Here is a 10423-nt window from a genome sequence, read left to right as displayed (position 1 = left end):
CCTTTTTTTTTTTGCGTTTCTCTAGTGCCTTATGTTAAAGTTCATTGGTTAGATGGCCTACTCTAGTTTTGCGCAGAGTTGGTCATACGCCCAGTGTTTACAAGTTCAACACCCGCACAAATAAATATCATGCAAATGTGTGTTGAGGATAATGTGCTAAATGTAACAATACAAATAAAAATGGTTCGTGGACAAATTAAAACAATTGTAAGAATGCTGACTGAACAGTTGAAATGAGCGAACATACGAACACAATAAAACCCCGGAACAATATTGGTTGGATATCCGCCGGCACACGTTTCTCAGTGGGGTGCTTTAGTTGTGGCGAAGTGGTTTATTAGTCGGGAGACGATTTTATGAATGAAATTTCAAGTTTGAGGAAAGTTGACCAGGAAAATGTTAAAGACGAAAACGTTCGTCAAAAAGACCCGGTCGGGAGGGGTAATGAAGATAGTCCGGGAGCACTACCTGAGAGACGACATTTGGTGTGGAAGTGAATTTTGCGTGGAGTGCAAACAGGATTCCCCCGTGCTGCAGAAAGAAGCGTGCATTGAAAGCAACCTGTGTCCCTTCACTCACTACCTTATTCCTGACACAAACGTCGTGTTACATCAGGTACCAGTTGTAATTCGTACATTGCACAGTGTGCAGAGATTAACTAGCCGAAGTCATCTTGCTAGTCAATGTAGTTTTTTTAATAGTGCGAACTAGTTAAAGTACCTTGCAAATGGAAAATATTTATTTAAAGTTTACGCAAAACATAAAGTGCACGTTTTCTAAGCAGGGTGTTTGTGTCACTGAGTAGAAATTTTCAGATAAGTAATAGAGCTGTAGTAGTCGCTTGTGCTCTGTTTTGATTTGCAAGCATTTGATCAGAATTTGTATGAGGAGGCTTAATGCTAACTAACCATTTATTTAGTTGGTAAGTTTAGCTACTGCTGTTTTCATAGCTGCTGATATTTTCATCGGGCTTACTTTCCTCGACCTAATGTTACGCTTACTGCGTTTTGTACAAATATTACAAATTATTGGATTTTACTTATAATTAACCATTTTAGTAGGCGGTGATGTCTAATAATATATTTTGTAAACACCAGATCGATATCCTGGAAGATCCCCTGATCAAGAACGTCATCATTCTTCAGACGGTTCTGCAGGAAGTCAGACACCGGAGCGGCCCAATCTATAAGCGAATTAAAGATATCATCCATGACGCGGAGAAGCATTTTTATACTTTCACCAATGAACACCACAGGTAATGGTGACAGCGGCTGATTCCGTTCTCTAGAAACCGAGTTGCTTACAACACAATCATTGACTCAAGTTTGTCTGGACACTTTCACAATAAATGAATTTTTACCCACAGATACGTGGTTAAAGTCTAATGTTCCGATTGCGTTTATTTTGACAGCGAGACATTTATAGAGCGTTTGCAAGCGGAAAGCGCCAATGATCGAAATGACAGAGCGATTCGCGTGGCGGCCAAGTGGTACGGCGAGCACCTGAAAAACGCCCCAGCGGCAGAAGAACTGAAGATAGTTCTGCTGACGAATGACCGAGGGAACAAGGAAAAGGCCGAAGAGACTGGCCTAATAGCGCACAAATGTGAGAGAGATTTGGAAACCGTTGGAAATCTATAATTGAGAGCTGTGTCCGTTTTGAAAAGCGTGTCAACAGTGAACGTGCTCATCTTTAATTACTCTCGTTTTATGGATACAGGTGACGAATACGTCAAGAGCTTGATAGCCAATCCTGAACTGGTGGACCGTCTGGCTTTGACGTCGGATGACAGTGTATGTGCCTCAAGTTGCTTCAGCATGTTATAATTGTTTTCATTCAAAATTTGAGTAGAAGATATTGCTGGATATTTATATCTGCTGTGTTCCTGTCCCTGCAGAACGAGATCACGAGCAGCAAGCTTCTGTTTCCGGAGCACCTTCCTTTGTCCAAGATCCAGACCGGGATTAAGAACAACACCTTCCTCCAGGGGACGTTCCGGGCCAGCCGGGACAACTACCTGGAAGCCACGGTCTTCGTCCACGGAGAAGGAGAGGACGGCAAGGAGGCAAGTCCACTGCTCAGCCGTGTGTGTCTCTCGCCTCAGATGAGAGCAGGACGCTAATGGAGAAGCACACTGTTATTCTATTCTTTGATAAGAAGCGCTACACAGATGGAACTGATTTGATTAGAGTATGGAGTGGGGCTCAGTATGATGGGGGTCTCCCGGTCTGATGCTCATCCCCGCACTGCTGTGCTCCGCAGGTCCTGATCCAAGGCCTGCAGAACCTGAACCGGGCCGTGCACCAGGACGTGGTGGCGGTGGAGCTGCTGCCTCGTGACCAGTGGGTGGCGCCCTCCTCCGTGGTTCTGCAAGACGAGGGTCCGAAGGACGAAGACGAGGCAGACGAGACTGAAACCATGGTCAGTCGTGCGGTATATCAGTGGTCAGCAGACTGCAGTGTGGTATTTCAGTGGTACATATTTGTAAATAAATATAAACATGTACTGTAGCTGTAAGTGGAGCTCGGCAGATTTTGTATTTCAAGCGTTAACGCCATCTTTGTTTTCCTTCCAGTTGAAGAGTGAAGCCAGTGAAGCCATGTTGAAGCCCACAGGGAAGGTGGTGGGGATCATTAAGAGGAACTGGAGGCCATTTTGTGGGATGCTGTCTAAATCACAGATTAAAGAGGTACCATAGAGTTCTGCATGAAAACTAGATAACATTTCTTACTTTACTATAGTTGATACCACATTCTGGATATTTTCGAATTACCTTGTGTAGACTTATTTAAACTCATAAGTTCGGATTTGATGATTCAGATGTTTTTTGTTTCCACATGCCTTTGCCACTAAAGCCTTTTTTGAGACGGTTTTATTTATATTTTCCTCACAGGCCACGAGGCACTTGTTTACCCCGGCGGACCGCAGAATTCCCAGGATCCGCGTGGAGACCCGGCAGGCCGTCGCTCTGGAGGGCCAGAGGATCATGGTCGCTATCGACGGCTGGCCCAAGCACTCCAGATACCCCAATGTACGTCATGTGCCTGAATCCCACAGCCAGCTGATGGCTTATATATGTGTGTGTGTGTGTGTGTGTCCTCGTCCTCATCCGCTCTGCACTGTGGCATGTGACAGCTGTCATTGGGCGGCTTGTGTAGTATTGTTCTGTAGTAACACGTCCTGTGAAACCGTGTCGTTTCAGGGCCATTTTGTGAGGAACCTGGGGAGCGCCGGAGACAAGGAGACGGAGACGGAGGTGCTGCTGCTGGAGCACGACGTTCCGCACCAGGCCTTCTCCCAGGCCGTCCTCAGCTTCCTACCCAAGATGCCCTGGGGCATCACTGAAGAGGTGACGAGAACGCTGGCGTTGCGGCAGAAATTCCGTAGAGGCTCACACTGTGACCTTCACTTTCAGATCCCCTTGTAAAGAGCAGAGAGACGTGATGAAACAGTCTACATGATAATAAGCAGTGATGAGACCTATTAATAGTTCAAATAACTGGGCAGTCTCTTAATAATTTTCATGTACAGGTGATTATTTCATAAAGGTGTTTATAGCTTCCATTAAGTGGTAATTACTCACACTGCTGTGTATTTGGATTCAGGAATATCATGCCCCGGTTTCTCCTTAGGAAAGAGCCTATCACTGTGTCACACGCTGGTGTGACACCCCTGGGAGGGAGATGTGGCATTTCCGGGAGTGGACCGTTAGTTGCCGCAGGGAGAAAGAGAGAGCACACCCACACCAAAGCGAAAATAAATAAACACGTTCCTCCTTCCCACTTACGGGTTCCAGAAAAAACAATGAACTAAAACAACAAACTAAAATAACAAAGACACAGGAAAGTAAAACAGAGCGACCGCGTTTCAGCACGTCGCTCGGCGCTGGCCAACTTTTCAGCTGCCAGCTACACTGCTTTTCAGCTGCCAGCTACACTGCTTTTCAGCTGCCAGCTACACTGCTTTTCAGCTGCCAGCTACACTGCATTTCAGCTGCCAGCTACACTGCTTTTCATCTGCCAGCTACACTGCTTTTCATCTGCCAGCTACACTGCTTTTCAGCTGCCAGCTACACTGCTTTTCAGCTGCCAGCTACACTGCTTTTCAGCTGCCAGCTACACTGCTTTTCAGCTGCCAGCTACACTGCTTTTCAGCAGCAGTTTTCTCTCCCGTCTTTAGTGTGCAGAGAAACGAAAAGCAAAAAACTCGCTCTCTCGGTGTGTGCTCCCGGTTCTCGGCCCCAAACTGTGGAGAGGAACATGCCTTTAAGCACCTGGGCTGATTAGTGAACACAACCCAAGTGCGTGTGCTCTCCACCAGCCATCGCAGCCGAGACCAGTCCGCTTCTCCAGCAAACCGAATGCCACACGCACATTTTTTAGTTGAGATTTTAAGCTTTTTTTGTGTCCTGCAGGACATGAAGAAGCGCCTGGACCTGAGGCAGCTGTGCGTGTGCAGTGTGGACCCTCCTGGATGCACAGACATCGACGACGCGCTCCACTGCCGGGACCTGGAAAACGGGAACCTGGAGGTAGGGTTGCGTGTGCGCACAGCGGATAGCTCCACACCCTCTATACTGTCAAACCCTGTGAGAACCCTGACATCACCCTGCTGTCCAGGTGGGCGTCCACATCGCCGACGTCAGCCATTTCATTCGCCCCGGAAATGCTCTGGACCAGGAGGCAGCCAGCAGGGGCACAACCGTGTACCTGTGTGACAAGGTAACGATGTCCGTCAGGCACCGGGCAGGCAAGCCGCTTACAGGTGCCTCTGAGTGGGTCCCTGCCGTGGATAAATCTGCTGAACATGACCGGCCCTCACTTTCTTACCCTCCGTACTGATTCTGACTGTTTGTGTTTGAGCAGAGGATTGACATGGTGCCTGAACTGCTCAGCTCTAACCTGTGCTCTTTGAGGTCCAATGTTGACAGGTAAGAGAGAAGTTTGGATCTCCTGTCATTCACGCTCTTTCCTCTCTTTTCTCATTGGTGCTTTTTTAAGGGTTATTTCTGAAAATCTCTTAAATCTGCAGGTTTGCCTTTTCCTGCATCTGGGAGGTGAACCACGAGGCTGAAATTCTCAGCACCCGTTTCACCAAGAGCGTAATAAACTCCAAGGTAAGCGCGCGGTTTGCGTTTCTCCGTCGGCGTTTGGCGCTCGTTAATCGGACGGGGACTGACTGATCCGTTGTGCCGCCAGGCCTCCCTAACGTACGCAGAGGCCCAGATGAGGATCGACGATGCCCACATGAACGATGACATCACCAGGAGCCTGCGTGGGCTGAACAAGCTGGCCAAGATCCTGAAGAGGAAAAGGATTGAAAAGGGGTACGTACTGCAGGAAGGTGACATCGTGTGTTACATACTCCAGAACAGAGCCAGGGGTGTCTAGACCTTCAGTACCACTGCAAACCCTACCCTCTGTGGATTTAGCTCTGGGACTTTGTGTGCATCACATGTAATAAAACTTAAATTTTTAAGTGCATTTCTGAATGTAAACTTCTGTGATATGTTCCTAATTCCTAATTAAAAAACTAATTGAATTACCTAATGGTGCTTCTGAATATGATAACTCAGCAAATGGATACTATGTAAAAAAAGCTAAAGTTGTGTAAGTTGCTCTGGATAAAAGCGTCTTCTGAACGCCTGTAATGTAATAACAGTTGGCATTAGCATCTGCTAAATGCCTGTAGTGTAGTGTAGTGTAATCTGGTTTAATAATGGTTGACGTTGTTGTTCTTCCAGGGCTTTGACCCTGTCCTCTCCAGAGGTGCGTTTCCACATCGACAGCGAGACTCACGACCCCATCGACCTGCAGACCAAGGAGCTGAAGTGAGAGAACTTTCTGAATCCATCACTCATGACCGTCACACAGCTGCTTCCATGACCAACATCAAGAATCCATCCCACACCTGCTTCCATGACCCTCATCAATGCGGATATCTGCTACTAAACAGTGGTGTTATCAGTTACATTTCAGAGACCAAAAATGTAGTATACTATTACACCGAAGGGCTATCGTGAACACTGTGATATGTGAGCTTTGTGCTGTGTTGTATCTGAATTTATTGAAAGTATGGTGTCTATGCATTTATTTGGACTTGATGACCTTTGTCAGTGTCTTTGTCTTTTTCTCTTTCACAGGGAAACCAACTCCATGGTTGAAGAGTTCATGTTGCTCGCGAATATTTCCGTAGCGCAGAAGATCTACGATGAATTTTCAGAGTGTGCGCTTCTCAGGAAACACCCGGCTCCACCACCGTCCAACTATGACATCCTGATAAAGGCCGCCAAGTCCAAAGTACGATTTCTTCCGACCTATTTCATTTCACAGCCAGAAGGTCTTGGGTTTGGATCCCGGCCTGGGCCTTTCTGTGTGGAGCATGTTCTCCCCGTGTTTGGGTGGGTTTCCTCTCACAGTCCAAAGGCTTGCAGGTTTGGTTAATTGATGAGTCTAAATTGCCCCTAGCTATGAGTGTGTGCGTGATGTGTGTGTGCCCTGCGATGGATTGGCGGTCTGTCCCGGTTCAGGACCGAAATGCATGCTGGGATAGGCTCCAGCATCCCCTGTGACCTTGACCAGGAATAAGCGGGTTAGATAATGGATGGATGAAATTGGTAATGACCTCACTGTGTACTTTTCTAAGTGGTACATAATGCCAGTGATTATTCAGAATTATTCGATGACTGTTGTCTCTATCTTTACGTGATAAATTCTGTTTGCCGTGTATTTTAAATGTGAGAGTTTTAAATGGGCTCCAGAGCCGGTGACTAAGCGGAAATGCTTTTCCCGCCCAGAACCTGGAGATCCACACGGACTCGGCCAAGGCCCTGGCGGATTCGCTGGACGAGGCCAAGGTGGACGGCTTCTCCTACCTCAACACGCTGCTGCGGATCCTGGCCACCCGCTGCATGATGCAGGCCGTCTACTTCTGCTCCGGCATGGACAGCGACTTCCACCACTACGGCCTGGCATCCGCCATCTACACCCACTTCACCTCGCCCATCAGGAGGTGGCGCTGACGTTCCCGTGGGCGGCGGGGGGGGGGGGGTCTGCCTCTGCTTAAATCATAACATAACACAACGACAAGGACAGGCCATTCAGCCCAACAATGCTCGCCATTTTCCTGACTGAATGAGTGCTCTGATTACCTACAGAGTAGATAGTATAGTAGATAGTAACACTGTATCAAGCCTGGTCTTGACAATCCCAAGAGTTTCTGCCTCTACTACATGACCTGGCAGACTATTCCACACATTAACTACTCTCTGTGTGACAACAGTCTTCCTAATGAATTAATAATCGTGTCCTCTGATTCGCCCCCTTCAGGTATGCTGACATCATCGTCCATCGCCTCCTGGCTGTGGCCATAGGGGCAGATTGCACATACCCGGACCTGATGGACAAACACAAGCAGTCGGCCCTGTGTAACAACCTCAACTACAGGCACAAAATGTCGCAGTACGCCCAAAGGGCTTCTGTTGCCTTCCATACACAGGTACTCATTGTAGATTTTCGGTTTTTGTTTGGTAGAAATATCTAGTGAACAGTTTTGAGAGTTATTATTGCGACGCTATTGACCAACTCAACCTTTAATTCCAATCGGGTGATTGTTACAAGTGCGTAACCGCGGAGACCCGGGTTCAATCCCCGGCAGCGGTACTTCCGGCTTGGTCAGACGTCCCTACGAACACAATTGGCAGTGTTCGCGGGTGGGAAGCAAGGGTATGAGTCCTGATCATTGCATTAGCGACTCCTCCTGGTTGGTCAGGGCGCCTGTTCAGCAGGGAGGGGATCTGGGGGAGATAGCGTGAACCTCCGTGCACGTTACGCTCTCCCAGTGAAACTCCTTGTGCCTTACGCTCTCCCAGTGAAACTCCTCGCTGTCAGGTGAAAAGAAGTGGCTGGCGACTCCACACGTATCGGAGGGGGCATGTGTTAGTGCACACCCTCCCCAGACCGACAGAGAATAACGCATCGACCAGGTGATACACACGGGGAATTGGTATAACGACTAAATTGGGGAGTAAATGGGAGAAAAATGGCAAAGAAAAACAAATGCGTAATCATGTGTATTAATGTTTTAACTGTCTTTAAATGTTTTATTTTTAAGCTGTTTTTCAAGAGCAGAGGCAATCTCAATGAAGATGGCTTCATCCTCTTTGTGAGAAAGAATGCCATCATCATCCTCATCCCGAAGTTTGGACTAGAGGGCACCGTGTTCTTCGAACACAAAGACCAAAAGCACAGTCCAAGTCTCACCTTCAACGAAGAGGTAGCTAAATATATCGGGTTATATGCTTACACATTTTAACCATTCACTAACTTACAGATACTAACCAATGTAAATTTTATTTATTGTCTTAAAATTAGTTATGGGCTTTTTGTCTTGAATCCTTTTGCAGAGGTTGTTTGGGTTAATTTTCACACAGGTATCCATTTGGAAATGTTTCATTTGAAAGGTTTGAAATGTCTGTCCTCTAGGGGCCCACACTGACAGTGGAAAAGCACACTTTCAGCATGTTTGACAAAGTGAAAGTGACCATCAGCTTGGACGCGTCCAACATCCAGCATCAGAAAATAAGAATGGCTCTCATTGAGCCTGTGGTGAGTTTCCTACTATTGTATTATAACATGACTGTTATAACATGAAACCCTATGGTTAGTTGAATGTACATAATAGGTATTTACAAGACTGATTTATATCCAAATGAATTCAGAATGCTTATCTTTTTTAATGCACCCTTCAATTTAATGTATACACACACACACAAAAAATTTTGTCTCGACACCAAATTAGCAGTTAGCCATGTTGTTAGCGTGTTCGGCAGCAGTTAGCCGTGTCGTTAGCATGTTCGGCAGGAGTTAGCCGTGTCGTTAGCGCGTTCGGCAGCAGTTAGCTGTGTCGTTAGCGTGTTCGGCAGCAGTTAGCTGTGTCGTTAGCATGTTCGGCAGGAGTTAGCCGTGTCGTTAGCGCGTTCGGCAGCAGTTAGCTGTGTCGTTAGCGTGTTCGGCAGCAGTTAGCTGTGTCGTTAGCATGTTCGGCAGCAGTTAGCCGTGTCGTTAGCGTGTTCGGCAGCAGTTAGCTGTGTCGTTAGCATGTTCGGCAGCAGTTAGCCGTGTCGTTAGCGTGTTCGGCAGCAGTTAGCTGTGTCGTTAGCATGTTCGGCAGGAGTTAGCCGTGTCGTTAGCATGTTCGGCAGGAGTTAGCCGTGTCGTTAGCGCGTTCGGCAGCAGTTAGCTGTGTCGTTAGCGTGTTCGGCAGCAGTTAGCTGTGTCGTTAGCATGTTCGGCAGCAGTTAGCCGTGTCGTTAGCGTGTTCGGCAGCAGTTAGCTGTGTCGTTAGCATGTTCGGCAGCAGTTAGCCGTGTCGTTAGCGTGTTCGGCAGCAGTTAGCCGTGTTCGGCAGCAGTTAGTCGTGTGGTTAAAGCTCGGAATGATTGCCATGTTTCAGATCCCTGGGGTCAGCGTGGCTGCTCCTGTGGACGGGCCGGTGGTGAAGAGGCCCAAGCTGGACCGCTGAACTGTGCAGCTCACACAGCCGCCAATCTGACGTAAACGTTCCTCAGCGACATTCTGTGTGATTTTTATACGCGTTTTATTATTGTTTTCTGTCTGCTGTTTCTAAGTCCATATTTAGGTCATAAAACCTTTTTATGATACTGATGTTTGATATATGAACTGAGTAACACATCTCTAGCTATTAAAAATGTAAGTTGTAAAAAAACACATTTAAAGTGTAGTATGATTGTGTACAGTAGATATAGCAGACAGTGACAGGAATAGTTTCATATATACTGAGAATAAAGAGAATTGTTTAACAGAAACATTAAGGAATGGTTTGGCCAGTTTGGTGTGGAAGGACTCAACTGGCCTGCACAGAGCCTTGACTGCAACCACATCAAACACCTTTGGGATGAATTGGAACAGATTGTGAGCCAGGCCTCATCACCCAACATCAGTGCCCCACCTCACTAATGCTCTTGTGGCTGAAAGGAAGCGAATCCCTGCTGCCATGTTCCAAACTCTAGTGGAAAGCCTTCCCAGAACAGTGGAGGCTGCTATAGCCACAGAGACCAACTCCATATTAATGCCCATGGTCTTGGAATGAGATGTTCTACAAGCACATGGATGTGATGTTCGGGTGTCCATATACTGTATGTGACAATGTACACATCACTAAAAGCAGTTTGTTTACATAAAAATAAAACGTCACAAGAATCGAAAAAAATACATTTATTTTGAAGCAGCATAAATTTAGTGGTTCTCAATGAGTTTCCCCATTTGAGCAATAAAAAAATGCCTAAAACCTCGAACATACAGATTTCCCATATTTTTCTGAGCTTTTATTAATGCTATGTCATGCACCGTTCAAGTCCACAATCAATTCACAAAAATACTATTATAAATAAAACTGCAAATGT

The 10423-nt window shown here is 46.7% G+C and overlaps 1 protein-coding gene across 1 annotated transcript; it reads left to right on the top strand.

Annotated features, from left to right (window-relative positions):
- Window positions 1–88: 88 nt before the first annotated feature.
- dis3 (DIS3 exosome endoribonuclease and 3'-5' exoribonuclease) lies at window positions 89–10311 on the top strand. The gene is made up of 21 exons (XM_035393214.1): window positions 89–615; window positions 1098–1255; window positions 1412–1605; window positions 1720–1793; window positions 1898–2065; window positions 2263–2421; window positions 2576–2689; window positions 2894–3031; window positions 3203–3349; window positions 4415–4531; window positions 4620–4721; window positions 4866–4930; window positions 5032–5116; window positions 5199–5326; window positions 5744–5830; window positions 6143–6299; window positions 6797–7011; window positions 7329–7497; window positions 8113–8274; window positions 8484–8606; window positions 9454–10311. The coding sequence occupies exons 1-21, from the start codon at window positions 397–399 to the stop codon at window positions 9520–9522; spliced, it is 2850 nt and encodes a 949-aa protein (XP_035249105.1). The 5' UTR covers window positions 89–396; the 3' UTR covers window positions 9523–10311.
- Window positions 10312–10423: the final 112 nt, after the last annotated feature.

The sequence above is a fragment of the Anguilla anguilla genome, chromosome 15, assembly GCF_013347855.1.
Source record: "Anguilla anguilla isolate fAngAng1 chromosome 15, fAngAng1.pri, whole genome shotgun sequence".
In the NCBI taxonomy this organism is placed as follows: Eukaryota; Metazoa; Chordata; class Actinopteri; order Anguilliformes; family Anguillidae; genus Anguilla; species Anguilla anguilla.
Note: the sequence above shows the minus strand (reverse complement) of the source record. Positions and strands in the feature narration are given on the sequence as shown.

Coding starts and splice junctions, on each gene's coding strand:
- dis3 (XM_035393214.1), top strand. CDS start 397: ATGTTAAAGACGAAAACGTTCGTCAAAAAGACCCGGTCGGGAGGGGTA. Junction 4,532..4,619: donor TGGAAAACGGGAACCTGGAG/GTAGGGTTGCGT, acceptor CCTGCTGTCCAG/GTGGGCGTCCACATCGCCGA. Junction 4,931..5,031: donor TTGAGGTCCAATGTTGACAG/GTAAGAGAGAAG, acceptor TTAAATCTGCAG/GTTTGCCTTTTCCTGCATCT.